This window comes from Nomascus leucogenys, chromosome 1a, assembly GCF_006542625.1.
Source record: "Nomascus leucogenys isolate Asia chromosome 1a, Asia_NLE_v1, whole genome shotgun sequence".
Classification (NCBI taxonomy): Eukaryota; Metazoa; Chordata; class Mammalia; order Primates; family Hylobatidae; genus Nomascus; species Nomascus leucogenys.
In genome coordinates this window covers 77,350,808-77,369,268 of record NC_044381.1, presented here as the reverse complement: position 1 = coordinate 77,369,268, position 18,461 = coordinate 77,350,808, and the positions used below count along the sequence as shown (strand labels likewise).

The 18,461-nt window shown below is 32.8% G+C and overlaps 1 protein-coding gene across 1 annotated transcript in view; it reads left to right on the top strand.

Annotated features, from left to right (window-relative positions):
* C1AH14orf39 (chromosome 1a C14orf39 homolog) overlaps positions 1 to 18,461 on the top strand; it is a 47,601-nt gene that overhangs the window by 18,867 nt on the left and 10,273 nt on the right. Inside the window, exons 10-16 of the mRNA XM_003267764.2 lie at positions 646 to 773; positions 1,951 to 2,027; positions 5,264 to 5,349; positions 5,445 to 5,503; positions 8,134 to 8,195; positions 9,774 to 9,952; positions 11,702 to 11,846. Of these exons, the coding sequence (XP_003267812.1) occupies positions 646 to 773; positions 1,951 to 2,027; positions 5,264 to 5,349; positions 5,445 to 5,503; positions 8,134 to 8,195; positions 9,774 to 9,952; positions 11,702 to 11,846 (736 nt within the window). The remainder of the gene's footprint in view (positions 1 to 645; positions 774 to 1,950; positions 2,028 to 5,263; positions 5,350 to 5,444; positions 5,504 to 8,133; positions 8,196 to 9,773; positions 9,953 to 11,701; positions 11,847 to 18,461) is intronic.

Genomic DNA, 18,461 nt, shown 5'->3' with positions numbered 1-18,461 from the left:
AGTGTGTCTTTAATTTTATAGTGAAGTTAATTGAAAAAATAGGTAAATAGACAGAATTTTACTTTATTGACCGCCTTTAAGAAAAATTCCATGTATTGACAGAAACATATAAATATTTAGTCATTTTTAACTCAATATATATTCTGACAGTGTTTATTCTATTTCTTCAATTTAGGTAAAATTTAGTGAAAACTATTCTTTCAGTAAAAAACTTAAAAGACCCATTTATGATTATAATACTGTTTTAACAATTTCTGTATTCATGTTGGTTGATTTATTTCTGAATATGTCTTTTTAAAGTTTAAAGTACCATGAAATCTGAAGCATGCTATTTGTAGTTACAAGTTTTGGCTTAAAATGTTTTTGACATGTGTAGAAAGTCTTTTGCAATGATTATATTTTAAAAATAAGAGTGGACTATATTGAGAAGAGCATTGAATTTAATCAGGGGAAGTGTGTTTTTGCTCTGACACCACTACTAAGTAATTCAGTCATTTTGGGCAAGTCTATTAAATTCTTTGGAACTCAGTTTTATTATCTGCAAAATGAGGGGTTTATTATATAGTATCTAAATATGCCTCCTAGCATTAAAATATGTTAATTTTAACTTATCTAATATTTAATGTAATTCACCTTTCTCTTTAGAATTTTTGAAATAGATGAGCATGTACTTGCATTGAATAAAACTCAAAGCAGTCAATTATTTCTTCCTTATGAATCTCAGAAATTAGTAAGACCAATAAAGATGCATTCTTCAGAACCAAGAGTTGCAGGTATAATATCTGTTTGTTATTCAAAAACATCATTTTTTTTTGTAAACACACAGAAGAAATAGAAGGAAGCAATTTTATCATTTGGTGTAGGTAAAAACAATACTGGAGACCTATAAACTCAAGAAAGTACTGCTTTGAATCTTTCTGAGAGCAAACAAAATACGTCTTCTATACCTAACTTTTTTCTCTTTGAGAAAGGAATTATTCACACAATAAATTTCAAAAAAAGTGTTCTGGCCTGGTTGCACAGCTGTTAGAGGAGGATGAAAAGTTACATATTTTTCATTTGAGGAGTTGATTATCAATGTGTGTGACTTAGGCAGGTAAAAGACTTATGCTAATAGTATCTGTAACTTAGTCACTGAGGTTTTTTTTTTAATTTTTTAATTTTTTTAATTTTTTTTTGAGACGGAGTCTTGCTCTGTCGCCCAGGCTGGAGTGCAGTGGCGCAATCTCGGCTCACTGCAAGCTCCGTCTCCCGGGTTCATGCCATTCTCCTGCCTCAGCCTCTCCGAGTAGCTGGGACTACAGGCGCCCGCCACTACGCCTGGCTAATTTTTTTGTATTTTTAGTAGAGACGGGGTTTCACTGTGGTCTCGATCTCCTGACCTCGTGATCCGCCCGCCTCGGCCTCCCAAAGTGCTGGGATTACAAGCGTGAGCCACCGCGCCCGGCCGTCACTGAGATATTTGAATCAAGTTTCATTTAGTGGCTCTGCAGATTAAATTAACTATTAGGTTGGTGCAAATGTAATCACGGTTTTTGCCATTGCTTTTAATTAAAATTTAATGGCATTTACCATTACATAATGGTTTTGGCTTTAAAAGTAATGGCAAAAATCATGATTACTTTTGCACCAACCTAATACATTGTATTAGATTAACTACACTGGCTGGTTTCTTTGTCTCCTCAACCACTCTGCCTTCTTTGGTAACCCATTATGAAGGTACAGTTTTGTCAGTTGGTCTTTTGTCATTTCATCTTCATAGTTATTGTAAAGCTATTATATAGTAAGGAATTAAGAGTTTTAAAATAATTTCATAATTCTGTATTTTAATTTAAACTAAAAATTCATGTAGACTTGATTTTCTAAGTTACAAGTTTAGGTTAAATATTGGGGAAGATACTTGATTCTGTTTCCAGAATTGATTTAAAGTAGTACCATTTAACAATCTAGATATAAAAGAAGAAAGTTCTGTGAAGCAGTCAAAGCTTGCCAATATGGACTTTAGACAGAAAGAAAATGATACACAGGTAGGTGTCTCTCTTTTAGTAGTATAAATTAAATACCTGCTTGCATTAAATGTAATAATAAATGTACTACCCTTAAGACACAGAGGTGTGTGTATGTGTGTGTGTGTGTGTGTGTGTGTTATAAATGTATTAAATCAGCCATTAGTGCAAACTCAAGGTCTAAAAAATTTAAAGGTGTTTCAATATGGCATTCTGATTATATACTGTAACCTGTCCCCTTATTCCTAAAAATAATAGAAAAAGTTATTTTAAAATACCAAGCCCTGTACATAGTAGATCCAAAACTGTGAGAAATCCCTGAAGGAAAATAACAAGATTGGATTGAAGAGGGAAATTATTGCCCAGGACATGCATAGGAATACACAGTTAAAACAAGAGGCTGAATATAGCTCTCTCCAAAAAGAGTACTGATTGTGAGTTTAGGGGTTGAGTTTGGCTACATGTGAAACAATACAAAACCAAACCAGTGAAATAATAGCATCTTAAACAAGATAAACATTTATTTTTCTCTTACTTGCCATAAAATTCTAAAGTAGGTCATTCAGATTCAGGACTGATAGCATCATCTCAACAATGTCATTATTTCTCAAGCTTCATCTATGTTTTCTTTTCCTGCTATTTTTCATGCTATGCTTTTACCTCTAGGTCACTTCATGGTCAGAAGGTAACCATGTAAATTTGCCTTCCAGGCAGGAAAGAAAAAGGGGAGAAGGGCTAGCCGAGTCAGCCCCATTTTTAAGAATTTTTCCTAGAAGCTCCGTAAACAATTTATGATATTTCATTGGCCAGAACTTGGTCATTTGGGTACCTCTATCTGCAGGAGAGGTTGAGAAACAGGGTTTTTTGTTTGTTTCTTTGTTTTCTGAAGTAGAACACAAGGATAAATTAGATTTTGGATAGGATAGGCAAATGGCAGTTTCTGCCACAGAGGTAAATCAAATAGGTGAAAAATAAATAAGGATTTAAGGAATTTGAATAGCACAATTAGCAAACTTTGTGCCCAACATACGCAGAATACAGTTAAGTTTTTATTTGCAATATTCACCAAAATTGACCCATTACTAGAATAAAAAGTATATCTCAATGAATTCTAAAAAGTTGCTATTTTCACTTACCATAATTTAAAAAATACAAGTCAAACACAAAGATAGCCCTCTCCCAAAAAACTAGCAAGATAAAGAGGGGGATCTGTATGTCCATATGTCAAAATGTCCATTATTTTTCTTCTTTCATTGAGGTATAATTCATATATCATGAAAGTTACCACTTAAAAGTGTAGACTTAGTGGTTTTTAGTATATCATAAGATTGTATAACCATTATCACTCTAATTCCAGAATATTTCCGTCACCCAAAACATTTGTAAATATTACCAAAATATAGTAATTATAACAGTGTGGTGAAGGAAAAAGACAAAGTGATCAATGGACTACATAAAAATAAAATCTTATATATGACAAGAGACACTAACAAAGTTACAAGACAATAACAGAATGAGCAAAAGATTGGTATCCACAATGTATACTATATAAAGAAGTACATAGTAACTCTTACAAATTAATAAAGAAATAATAAAAATGGACAAAAAATAAGGCAATTTATAGAAAAGGAAAGCCAAAAGATCACTAAACATAACAAGAAGCCAGACCCCAGGAGTATGGGGAAATGCAAATTAAACCATTGAAATGCCTGGTTTTACCGATCAGGTTAGCAGACTTAAAATATTTGCTTGGTAACATTTAGTGAGGTCAAGAATACTGGAAGTGGAATTTGGTACAACCACTTTGGAGGACTGATTCACAGTATAAACTTATTACAAATAAAAATGTGTATACTTAGCAATTCTACTGCTTGACATCTACTCTAAACAAATATTTGAAATATTTATACAGGTATTTGTACCAGGAGACATATAGAGACATGTATTCTCCTTGCAGGTGTGTCCAATCTTTTGGCTTACCTGGGCCACACTGGAAAAAGAAGAATTGTATTGGGCCACACATAAAATACACTAACACTAACGATAGCTGATGAGCTAATAAATAAATAAATAAAATAAGACCTTGAAAAAAATCTCATGTTTTAAGAAAGTTTACCAATTTGTGTTGGGCTGCAGTCAGAGCCATTTTGGACTGCATGCAGCCTGCAGGCCGTGGGTTGAACAAGCTTGGTTTAAAGCATACATCAAAACAGTAGCATCACTTGTTCTTTAAAGGAGGTTGACACTTTTTCTTATAGTTGAAGAGCACGGTAAGATGACAGAATTAAGATCAATGTCTGTTATAACAAAAATAAATGAGATAAACTTTTCTGTTAAAACTATATTTTCATTTCGAGTCAAATAACAAAAAGCAGGGACTCTTTAAAATGAGTGATTCAAGGAGAACAAAAGGCTTGAAACAAACATTAATAAAACAATGGTTTAGATATTGATATTAAACAATCTGTTTTTGAGACAAAGTCTTGCTGTGTCACCTCCAGGTTGGAGTGTAGTGGCGCGATCGTGGCTCACTGTAGCCTTGAAATCCTGGGCTCAATGGATCCTCCCACCTCAACCCCGCCCTCCCTTCCCCTCTCCCCCCAGTAGCTAGGACATCAGGCTGCCAAACTCAGCTAATTTTTAAATTTTTTGTAGAGATGGGGTCTCACTATGTTGTACAGGCTGGTCTTAAACTCCTGGTGCTCAAGTGATCCTCTGGCCTCCGTCCCTGAAAGTATTGGGATTACAGGCATAAGTCAGCACTCCCAGCTAGATATTAATATTAAACAATTTAAAGTTAAAATGGAATAATAGCTCTTTTATATGTATATAAAAAGGACAGTTTCAGCTTTTAATCTTTTAATTTGTTGTTTTGCTTTCCTGTGTTAAATTTGAGAGGTTATAGAGAATGGAGGGACACAGAAATCAGATAATCAGTTGAGAAAATGGTAAGATTTAGTTGATGAGTCATGAATATGGGTGGTATAAATTTTAAAAGGTTTATCTTAAATACAGAAATACTACTACAAATCATTACTATACTTGTCAAAAACATTAAATTCTTAAACTTTTTTGTTTCTCAGTATTCAACTTAATGTTTTGTATGTAGTGGTTTCAGTTAATGTGTGTAGTTGTTGATGTTGATAATGATGGTAAGGATGAAATGCTAATGAAATGAGAGTTCTGAGTTGCTACGACAAGCAAAAATTTTTATTGCTTTGTGTAGCCAAGTCAGATGCTTAATTTCTTTCTTTCAGATATTTAATGACTCTGCTGTGGATAACCATTCAAAATGTTCAGATATTACGACTATCAAAAGTTCACAAAAGTTTATGCAAGTCAGGTAACTTTTAAAAATAAGAAAATGCTTTAATCTCTGAAATAATTTATGGATATCAACTCAGAAAAAATACAAAAATTCTATTTATTCCATTTTAGATTGTTAACCCCACAGAAACAATCAAATTCCAGTCAGTGGTCAGAAAAAGGAGATAAAGGTATTTGCCATTTATATTTTTTTCTAAGAAGTAGGGGTAACAAATTGTATCAGGTTTTTATATTAGTCGAATAAATTGTTTGGATTATTTGCATCTCTGGTTAACTGACCATGCATGCCTGGCTTTAAAATACATCTTCCATAAATATAAAACAAATACATTTTATTGTAGAATATTTGGAAAACAAAGATATAAAGAAAACAAAAATATCACCACTCAGACATAATGAACATCATAAATACTGGTGCCTACCATTTTTTTCTATGCATTTTTATTCTTTTTACCTCCAAGTTTGAATCATTTTATATACATAATTTTTAATTCTTTTTTCCCACTTGATATACTGTTGAGGTTATTTCTCTATGTCAGTAAATAGATTTTATTTGTAATGACTGTATATTGTTCCATTGTGTGGATATGCCATAATTTATTTAGTCATTCTTTCATGTGGAATATTTTGGGTTTTTTTTCAGTTTTTTTACTATTATAAATAATGCCTGTATATTCTTTTATGTTAATCTTTTAATACCTTGGACTATTTTCTTTGAATAAAGTTACTGATGGATCACAGGATATATATATGAATTTATCATCCCCAAGTCATCTGGTTTTTCTAACTTTGGCACACCCTTGAAAATATGAACTCATTCTCTCTATGTATATACACACACATGTGTATACATGTATGTATATGTATATTAACATAATCACATGTGAGTGAATGTATATATAATATATACCACACAGATGGATATATATTTTTGGTAAACTAATAATGCATAACAATTGCTCTATTAAAGTATATAAAAGTCTACATCTCTTTTTGTCTGATAACTGACTTTTGTTTTGAAGTTTTAAAAATGCCTTATTCTGACAGCATGAAATAGATGTATATTTAGAATGTTCATTTAATATACTATGAGTCCTTTTCTCTCACTCAGTATAGGATTCACCCAACACAATATGCTTATTCCACACAGATGTTCCTTCTGGGAGAAAAAAATTATATATTACCTGTGCAGGTGATCTGTTTTACCTGTTTATAATCTATATATGCCAAGCTGAATGAGTGTTAGATGAGGAGGAATAGCTAATCTCTAGGAACATGGGGAAATGAATATATCTCACATAGCACTACCTGCTGTTGAGCATATATAGTGAGGCTTCATACCCAAGAATGAATACAATTATTTTGGAACTTAAATATTTTTTTCAGTAATTTTCAAACCCAGATTTTGAAGAAATTAATATGTGGTAAAAATAATACTTATGACCTAAATGTAAGAGACAAAAATTATAAAGCTCTCAGAAGATCAAATAGAAAAACATCTTCATGACTTCAAGATAGGAAAGGATTTCTCAAGCATTAAAAAGTCCAATCATGAAAGAAAGATGGAGAAATTTGGCAATATTAAAATTAAGAATTTCTGTTTATCAAAAGATACCATAAAAAGAGTACAAGGGCAAATAATATATTTGAAGTACATAAAACTTTCAAAAGAGTAGTTTCCAAAATATATAAAGAACTTCTACAAATGAAGAACAAAAAAGCAGACAACCCAATTAAAAATATGTGCAAAGTATAAAAGTATACACTTTAGAAAAGAGAATCTTTTGTGGCAGATAAACATATGAAAATCAGGTAACTCAAAATAAAACTCCAGTGAGGAATCATTACACATCCACCAGATTAGCAAAATTCAAAAAGTCTAACAATAATAAGTAGGAGAATGTAGGACAATAGGAATTCTCCATAAACTATTGGTGGGAGCTCCATTAATAAATGACTACATATTGAGACCATACCTAGATTATAATTGGAGCTAATTGTTTTGTCTGGTGACAGTGAATGATTTCCTGGAGTAATTCAGAATGAGAAATTACCACAAGAAATTGGTACAACCGTTTGGAAAAATTTGGCATCTAGTAAAATGAGAGATATACATACCCCATACCTCATAGTTCCAATCCTAGGTATATACCTAGAGAAATAGAAGTACAGACATACAGGGATATATGTAAAACAATGTTCATAATATCATTGGTTGTACATGAAAGCAGAAACACTTCAAATATCCATTTACGGTAGAATGGATAGATATATTGTGCTTGTGCAATGGAATACTTTACATCAGTAAAAATAAGAGAACTGTGTCTTTGTGCAACAATATGGATGCATCTCACAAGCATATGCCAAACAAAAAACCAAAACATAAGAGCATACATATGTTATTTTATTATATAACACTTAAAACAGGAAAAATAGGCTATATTATTTAGATGATAAAACAATATAAAGCAAACTAAGGAAATGATTGTCACAAAAGTCAGGATAGTGATTACCTCTGAGGAGCAAGACATGGTGAATATGAAACCTTTTAGAGTGTTCATGATGTTGTATTTCTTTCCCTGGGTAAAGAAACATGGGTATTCTCTTTATAATTTTGTTTGTTAAACTGTTCATATTATGTTTTATTCTCTTATCTGTATGTATTATGTTGAACCATATGAAGTTGCCATTTTTGTAGGTTAAAACAGCTAAATATTAGCAATTTCAAATGGCTAGACTAATGTTTTATTTTACAATAAAATTACAAAAAGAAAAATAGTTTGTTCTCATATGACAACAGATGCTGAGTATGGAGATAAAGGGACAGTAAGACAAGTAAGAGAATCAAAATGTACTTCAAAAGTAAGTCAAATGTTTGATCTCTAATTTCTAAGCAAAAATTCCAATTTAAAATATTATGTCTATTTAGATTTCAGATTTAGTACAATGATTTATGTGAGATGTTGTTAGCTTGGTGATCAGGTTTCTAGAGAGTTACAGATTCTATTTTTCAGATTAAAAGATGAAGCCACAAAAATTTTATATGAAAATATACAAAAATATATTATTCGGCCATAAAAAAGTGAAATTTAGTTATTTGCAGCAACATGGATGGAACTGGTGGTCATTATGTTAAGCAAAATAAACCAAGCACAGAAAGACAAATATCACATCTTCTCACTCATATGTGGGAGCTAAAAAAGTGTGTTTCAAGTTGATACAGGATAGATTGGTGGTTACCAGAGTCCAGGAAGGGTAGTGGGGAAGAAGGAATGTAAAGAAGCTGATTAATGGATACAACTATATAGTTTGATAGAAGAAATAAGGTCTTGTGTTAGATAGATCAGTATGGTGACTACAGCTTACAGCCATCTATTGTGCCTGTCAAAATAGCTAGAAGAGAATAATTCAAAATTTCTAGCATGAAGAAAAGACAAATATTTAAGGTGATGGATATCCCAAGTACACTGATTTGATATTTACAAATTACATGAATGTGTTAAATTATCACATGTATCCCAAAACTATGTACACTATTATGCATCAATAAATTTTTTTAAAAATTAAAAAACATATACAAAAAGTTATCATTAGTAAGTGACAATATATATTGACCGCAACTAAATAATGATTGATGAAAATAATTTTGTTTGGTAAGATTGAATGATTCACCACGGCAATTCAAGAGCAGTGGTTGCCATAAAAGTATCTTGAAAACATTATTTAAATAGTGGAACACTTTACTGATAATAGATGTAAACAATGTATATCAAGTTCAGTCTAACTATTAAAGGTTAAAATAAGAGAAACAACAAGTAGTATTTTGCTGTTAATATCACAGGTAATAAGCACATTTTAATTTTTTTGATGAAGGGACCCAAATTATTTCTGTAATGGAATTTGGCATAACAAGCATATTTGAGAAATCATATCTCTATTCTACAAAATGACATAAAGGAAAATTAGTATTCAGATTCTCAATTATTGTAGAGAAAGTAGCACAACAGATTTATAAGGTCAAAAAAAGTGTGAAAATGTAATTAATCAATGAGAGCAAGATTGCTTAAAAGTACATCATTTTTCACTTTCAAGGAGATAGCGTATGTAATTGTTCACCCAAAGAGCATATTGTGGAAATTTTAAAGAAAAATCATTCCTAGTCTTTTTTTTCATCAATTCCAATATGTTCTGGCTGTCATTTACTTTTTCAGGTAGAAGCGGAAGATGGAACTGGAAAGAAAAAAAAATCGGATAAATATTTTTCTATATTTTGATATATGTTTTAGTATTAATTTCACCAGTTATTCTTATTTCACATATTTTGTCTGTGAAATGTTAACATCATGGATTAATAAGGTATTTTCCACCTCATGTATTTTTATGTATGTCATTAATGCAGCAGCATTTGTTTTATAGTTTTCTGTTACTTTGAATTTGCAGGCTATATATACTGAACATTTTGGGAAGCCAATAGAAAATGATAGTGACGAAGTAGAAGAGAGAGCTGAAAATTTTCCACGAATGTCTGAAATTCCTATATTTTTAGGAACTCCTGAAGCTGTGAAAGCACCTGAGTCACTGGAGAAAATAAAATTCCCTAAAACCCCCCCGTTCGAAATGTAGGATTTTAATTAATAACTATTGATAAATTATCTGTATGTTGAATTATATAAATAACTGATAGGAATAGTAAAATGCTTAGTACCTGTAACTTTAACAAGTTTTTATTATGTAGTATTTCAGACATACAAAGAAGAGAAAGACTAATATAACACACCTCCATTTACCCATCACACTGTTTTAACAATTATTAATACTCTGCTGTTCCTGTTTCATAGACCCTCTTGCCCATTTTCCTGCAACATTTAGCTGAAGATGGCATAAATCCCACATACTTATAAAGCAATAGTGTGTAGATTTAAGATTTTTCCAAAGGATAAAGAAAATTTAAAATGTCAAGCTAAGCCTAGCATAGTGGCATGTGCTGCAGTCCCAGCTATTGGGAGGCTAAGGGTGGAGGATCCCTTGAGCCCAGGAATTTGAATCCAGCCTGAGTAACATAGTGAGACTCCATTAAAAAAAAAAGTCAAGCTAAAAAGCTATTGTCACATATGGTAGATTGTAGACTTATCATCAATTAATATTCCATCAGTCATTTCTTCATATGTTGTAGTGTCTGAAGCAAGACTTGCCATTTTTATTAAGCAAGCTCTTTAGGCATAAATATCTCTAACATGATTATTAGATTTTGGAAACCACATATTTGTAGTTTGCAGCCAAGAAAAAATAGTGCTGCACTTAACCTTTATGTTTATTTAGTCCATTATCTTCCTTAACAACCCTGAGGTTTCTCTAAAACATATGTCAAGCAGAATTCACTGCATCAGGGTTGTTTTGCATCTGTACTCTACTTCCATATTTTAAATTGCTAAGAAGAGTTATTGATTTGAATGTCATGCTGTTGACTCAAGCACAGCACATTCAAAATGGAAGTCATCATCAAACCTGAGAACTGTAAAAGAATGTGAGCTCATACGCTAAGACCTTTCCCCATGGATGAGAAAACTATGATCTGTAAAGTTAAGTGACTCATTTACGGTAATAGAGATAGTTATGGCAGTATCATCAGATTTCTATTAAATTTAACAAACAACAAACTGTGCAAGGCACTGCTCTAGACATTTTATAAATACTGCTCATTTAATATTCACAACAGCCTTATTAGGTGTAGGTACATTATCATCCTTATTTTACAGAAGAGGAAACAGAATCACAGGTGATACAACTAATCAACGTTAGAATGGAAATTTAAGCCCAGGCCGTTCTGGCTCTAGAATCCATACTTTTAACCACTGGTGTAAACTGTCTTGTCTAATTATTTTTCCCAGATCATATTATAATTTAACTTCCTTGTACATCACTGTAATGGCTGGCTTCTCATCAATGCTAAAATCTTGTAACTGGCATTCAAAATCTTGAAGACAGTATAGTGTCAAGGTTAAGAGCTTGGACTTTGAATCGTGATTGGTGCATTCACCTGCCACTTCTGGCACTTGTTATTCTTTTAAGCAAATCATTTAATCTTTCTATGCTTCAAAATTCCCTACTGTAAAATGGAAATGATAGTAATAGTATCTATTTCATAGGGTTCTTGGGAAGAATAAGTAAGTTATGCCTTATTTAACTTTATTTAACATTAGTCTCCACCTCATACAATCCTTTCTCCATAGGATTGTCACTTCAATAACTACTTCCTACGTTTCCCTACTATGCTAATTCTCATCTCTATGCTGTTGCTTATGATGCTTACCAGCATTCAGTGTTTAATAATAGATTTTTAAACATTTTGATGATTTCTTATTTCTCAGTAACAGAAATAGAAATGCAGTACCTGAAGTTCAAACACAAAAGGAATCCCCTGGACTTTCTTTTCTTATGAGTTATACTTCTAGATCACCTGGATTGAATTTATTTGATTCTTCAGTATTTGATACAGAAATCTCATCAGATCAGGTAATATGAGAAGCCAAAAGTTTTATTTCTAAAAATTGTGCTCTGGAACTTTGAGTAATTTTAGTTCTTTAATACAAAACTGTCTTGGGGCAGATTATCAACAGAAGCATTTAAAAAAAATTCTGAGTGTTGATGGTATGACAAAGTTCCTTATTACCTTTTTGTTTTCAACTTCGAATGCCTCATATTGACATCTGTTCATTAAAAACAGATCTCAGGATAGGGATAATTTAAATCAGCTAAAGGCAGTTTAAAAAATGAATTTGACTTTATAGTTAATGTGTCTAACTTTCAGACAAACTAGAATTCTCAACATAAAAAATGTTCCATATTATAAATTGGTCTTTTCAACTACATGTGTATACATAGTAGCATTATCACTGGTTAATTTTAAAAGACCTAATATTGGTTTCTACTGTTCAGTGATATGAATCATGATAAAGTGCTTATTTCTGTATTTAGAAATTAAAGCTGAAAATTGAGACATGCTTTATTCAAAACGTAGAAACATTACAGTGTAGTGGTTAAAACTAGACTCTGAAGCCAGACTACTTAGGTGTGTACCAGATGTGGGATTTTGGGTAAGTGGCTTGGTTTCCTTATCTGTAAAAGGAAATAATAACTATTATCATAGGGTTTGTGAGTATTAGAGTTTATACACATAAAGCATTTAGAAAAGTACCAACCATTTAATAATCCTACATAAGTTTTAATGTGATGTAATATTGTTATTGCTTATTTAAATTAATTACATTTAGCTAATTTTATGTGGATTAGAATATTTTATTTGCATATATCTGACATTAAATTGTGGAAATTACAAATTTATTGATGGATGATATAGTACTATACATGTTATAGTATTTTACATCTTCAACTTTTGTCTCATTTTTTACTTAAATGCTTATTTTAAAAACAAGTAATTCCTAGGAGTATGCTGGGCATGAAAATAGACTATAGTTACTTAATTCTCATTTACAATAATAACATGAATGCAAAATGCATGTATATAAATTTAATAGGAAACACGTACACTTTGAATAAGGAAAACTACAAAACTACTGAAAAACGTTAATGAATATATAAACACATGCAGTACTTGTACAGGAAGAAAATCTTGTAAAGATAAATTTCTTCCCAATATAATTTATAAATATAGTCCAATTCAAATCTAATTATAATCCTGGCAATATTATATTTAATTTTTTGTTTTGTTTTTGTGGTGGTGGGATTGGGGAAGGAGATTGGCAAAATAATTAATAACTGTCCTGGGGGAAAGTGGTCAAGAATAATCAAGAAAATATTGAAAAATAAGATTGATGATAAATTAAAATGAAATTCTAAAAAATTCAACCCCAAAAGGTAGAAAAGAAACAATAAAAAAATACACACAGTAAAAAAATCATAAAACAAATAAACTTTACACCAAATAATCTTGGTGTAAAGATTTTTGTCTTTTAATGAGTGGTTTTTAATAATTACATTGTGTGAATGGGCTAAACACTCATTAGAAGACAAAGATTGTAAGAATGGAAAAAAAAAGCAAGACCCAAATATAAGCTATCTATAAGAAACATACTTTAAATATAAAGGCAAAGACAGGTTGACAGTAAATGGATGGAAAATGATGTATCATGAAAACTAAGCATTAGAAGGTCACAGTGGCTATATTAATATCATTTCTGGTAGTCTTAAAGAATATTGCTAGAAATGAGAGGGACATTTCATAAAGATAAAAAAGTCAATTCATAAGGAAGATATAACAGTCACAAATGTGTAAAGCCTAATAACAGCTTCAAAATACGTGAAACAAAAAGTGACAGAATTAAAGAGAGAAATAGACAAAAATTCAAACATAGTTGGAGGTTTTTAATACTCCTCTTTTAGCAGCTGGTAGAATTAGACAACACAATCAGTAAAGATCTTTAATAAGATCTGAATAACATCATCAATCACCTTGATCTAATTGACCTTTATAGTACATCACATCCAACAACTGTAGCATATATATTCTTTTCAGGTTCTGATGGTACCTTCAGCAAGATACACCATATTCTGGGCCATAAAATGAGTCTTAATGAATTTAAAAAGATTGAAATCAGAGTATGTTCTCTGACCACAGCAGAATTAAATTAGAACTCAATGTGATGTCTAAGAAAATCCTAAATATGTAGGCCATAGATCAAAGAAGAAATCATGAGATAAATCAGAAAAAAATTTTATTTATTTAATTATTTTTAATTTTTATGGGTACATAGTAGATGTATATATTTACGGGGGTACATAAGATATTTTGATACAGGCATGCAATGTGAAATAATCATATCATGGAAAGTGAGAGTATCCATCCCCTCAAACATTTATTCTTTGTCCTACAAATAATCCAGTTATACTCTTTTAGTTATTTTAAAGTGTACAATTAAATTATTTTGACTATAGTCACCCTATTGTGCTATCAAATACTAGATCTTATTCATTCTTGCTATGTTTTTGTACCCATTAACCATTCCCACCTGTCCCCAGTCCCCACCCCCCAACTTTCCCAGCCTCTGGTAATCATCCTTCTACTCTCTATCTCCATGAGTTCAATTGTTTTTATTTTTAGGTCCCACAAATAAGTGAGAATATGTTGTTTGTCTTTCTGTTCCTGACTTATTTCATTTAACATAATGACCTCTAGTTCCATCCATGTTGTTGCAAATGACAGGATCTCATTCCTTTTTCCTTTCTTCCTGTCTTCCTTTAAGTGAAGGTGATTTTCTCTGATGGTGTGATTTAATTTCTTGCTTTTTATTTTTGGTGTATCCATTGTCTTTTTTTCGATTGAGGTTGCCATGAGGCTTGAAATTCTATCTTTTTTTTTTTTTTTTTTTGAGATGGAGTCTTTGCAGTTGGCACAGTGTCGGCTCACTGCAACCTCCACCTCCCGGGTTCAAGTGATTCCCCTGCCTCATCCTCCCGAGTAGCTGGGACTATAGGTGCATGCCACCATGCCTGGCTAATTTTTTATTTTTGTACTTTAGTAGAGACAGGGTTTCACCATGTTGGCCAGGATGGTCTCGATCTCCTGACCTCGTTATCTGCCTGCCTTGGCCTCCCAAAGTGCTGGGATTACAGGCGTGAGCCACCATGCCCAGCCTGAGAGTCTATCTTTTAACTCATTATTTTATTTTATTTTTAATTTTTTTAATTTCTTTATTTTTATTATTATACTTTTAAGTTCTAGGGTACATGTGCACAATGTGCAGGTTTGTTACATATGTATACATCTGCCATGTTGGTGTGCTGCACCCGTTAACTTGTCATTTACATTAGGTATATCTCCTAAAGCTATCCCTACCCCCATCCCCTACCCCACAACAGGCCCCAGTGTGTGATGTTCCCCTTCCTGTGTCCAAGAGTTCTCATTGTTCAATTCCCACCTATGAGTGAGAACATGCAGTGTTTAGTTTTCTGTCCTTGTGATACTTTGCTCAGAATGATGGTTTCCAGCTTCATCCATGTCCCTATAAAGGACATGAACTCATCCTTTTTTATGGCTGCAAAGTATTCCATGGTGTATATGTGCCACATTTTCTTAATTCAGTTTATCACTGATGGAATTTCGGTTGGTTCCAAGTCTTTGCTATTGTGAATAGTGCTGCAATAAACATATGTGTGCATATGTCTTTATAGCAGCATCATTTATAATCCTTTGGGTATATACCCAGTAATGGGATGGCTGGGTCAAATGGTATTTCTAGTTCTAGATCCCTGAGGAATCGCCACACTGTCTTCCACAATGGTTGAACTAGTTTACAGTCCCACCAACAATGTAAAAGTGTTCCTATTTCTCCACATCCTCTCCAGCACCTGTTGTTTCCTGACTTTTTAATGATCGCCTTTCTAACTGGTGTGAGATGGTATCTCACTGTGGTTTTGATTTGCATTTCTCTGATGGCCAGTGATGATGAGCATTTTTTCATGTGTCTGTTGGCTGCATAAATGTCTTCTTTTGAGAAGTGTCTGTTCATATCCTTTGCCCACTTTTTGATGGGGTTGTTTGATTTTTTCTTGTAAATTTGTTTTAAGTTCTTTGTAGATTCTGGATATTAGCCCTTTGTCAGATGGGTAGATTGCAAAAATTTTCTCCCTTTCTGTAGATTGCCTGTTCATTCTGATGGTAGTTTCTTTTGCTGTGCAGAAGCTCTTTAGTTTAATTAGATTCCATTTGTCTATTTTGGCTTTTGTTGCCATTGCTTTTGGTGTTTTAGTCATGAAGTCCTTGCCCATGCCTATGTCCTGAATGGTATTGCCTAGGTTTTCTTCTAGGGTTTTTATGGTTTTAGGTCTTACATTTAAGTCTTTAATCCATCTTTAGTTAATTTTTGTATAAGATGTAAGGAAGGGATCCAATTTCAGCTTTCTCTATATGGCTAGCCAGTTTTCCCAGCACCATTTATTAAATAGGGAATCCTTTCCCCATTGCTGTTTTCGTCAGGTTTGTCAAAGATCAGATGGTTTACATGTGTGGTGTTATTTCTGAGGCCTCTGTTCTGTTGCATTGGTCTATATGTCTGTTTTGGTACCAGTACCAAGCTGTTTTGGTTAATATAGACTTGTAGTATAGTTTGAAGTCAGGTAGTGTGATGCCTCCAGCTTTGGTCTTTTTGCTTAGGATTGTCATGGCTATGCGGGCTCTTTTTTGGTTCCATATGAACTTTAAAGTAGTTTTTTCCAATTCTATGAAGAAAGTCTTTGGTAGCTTGATGGGGATAGCATTGGATCTATAAATTACCTTGGGCAGTATGGCCATTTTCACGATATTGAGTCTTTCTATCCATGAGCATGGAATGTTCTTCCATTTGTTTGTATCCTCTTTTATTTCATTGAGCAGTGATTTGTAGTTCTCCTTGAAGAGGTCTTTCACATCCCTTGTAAGTTGTATTCCTAGGTATTTTATTCTCTTTGAAGCAATTGTGAATGGGAGTTCACTCATGATTTGGCTCTCTGTCTGTTACTGGTGTATAGGAATGCTTGTGATTTTTGCACATTGATTTTGTATCCTGAGACTGCTGAAGTTGCTTATCAGCTTAAGGAGATTTTGGGCTGAGATGATGGGGTTTTCTAAATATACAATCATGTCATCTGCAAACAGGGATAATTTGACTTCCTCTTTTCCTATTCGAATACCCTTTATTTCTTTCTCTTGCCTGATTGCCCTGGCCAGAACTTCCAACACTATGTTGAATAGGAGTGGTGAGAGAGGGCATCCTTGTCTTGTGCCAGTTTTCAAAGGGAATGCTTCCAGTTTTTGCCCATTCAGTATGATATTGGCTATGGGTTTGTCATAAATAGTTCTTATTATTTTGAGATACGTCCCATCAATACCTAGTTTATTGAGAGTTTTTAGCTTGAAGGGGTGTTGAATTTTGTCAAAGGCCTTTTCTGCATCTATTGAGATAATCATGTGGTTTTTGTCGTTGTTTCTGTTTATGTGATGGATCACATGTATTGATTTGCATATGTTGAGCCAGCCTTGCATCCCACGGATGAAGCCAACTTGATTGTGTTGGATAAACTTTTTGATGTGCTGCTGTATTCGGTTTGCCGGTATTTTATTGAGGATTTTTGCGTCGATGTTCATCAGGGATATTGGTCTAAAATTCTCTTTTTTTGTTGTGTCTCTGCCAGGCTTTGGTATCAAGATGATGCTGGCCTCATAAAATGAGTTATGGGGGATTCCCTTTTATTCTATTGATTGGAATAGTTTCAGAAGGAATGGTGTCAGCTCTTCTTTGTACCTCTGGTAGAATTAGGTTGTGAATCCATCTGGTCCTGGACTTTTTTTGGTTGGTAGGCTATTAATTATTGCCTCAATTTCAGAACCTGTTATTGGTCTATTCAGAGATTCAACTTCTTTCTGGTTTAGTCTTTGGAGGGTGTACATGTTCAGGAATTTGTGCATTTCATCTAAATTTTCTAGTTTATTTGCATAGAGGTGTTTATAGTATTCTCTGATGGTAGTTTGTATTTCTGTGGGATCAGTGGTGATATCCCCTTTATCATTTTTTATTGCATCTATTTGATTCTTCTCTCTTTTCTTCTTTATTAGTCTTGCTAGCAGTCTATCAATTTTGTTGATCTTTTCAAAAAACCAGCTTCTGGATTCATTGATTTTTTGAAGGGTTTTTTTGTGTCTCTAGCTCTTCAGTTCTGCTCTGATCTTAGTTATTTCTTGCCTTCTGCTAACTTTTGAATGTGTTTGCTCTTGCTTCTCTAGTTCTTTTAATTGTGATGTTAGAGTGTTGATTTTAGATCTTTCCTGCTTTCTCTTGTGAATATTTAGTACTATAAATTTCCCTCTACACACTGCTTTAAATGTGTCCCAGAGATTCTGGTATGTTGTGACTTTGTTCTCATTTGTTTCAAAGAACGTCTTTATTTCTGACTTCATTTAGTTGTTTATCCAGTAGTCATTCAGGAGCAGGTTGTTCAGTTTCCATGTAGTTGTGGGGATTTGAGTAGTTTCTTAATCCTGAGATCTAATTTGTTTGCACTGTGATCTGAGAGACAGTTTGTTGTGATTTATGTTCTTTTACATTTGCTGAGGAGTATTTTACTTCCAACTATGTG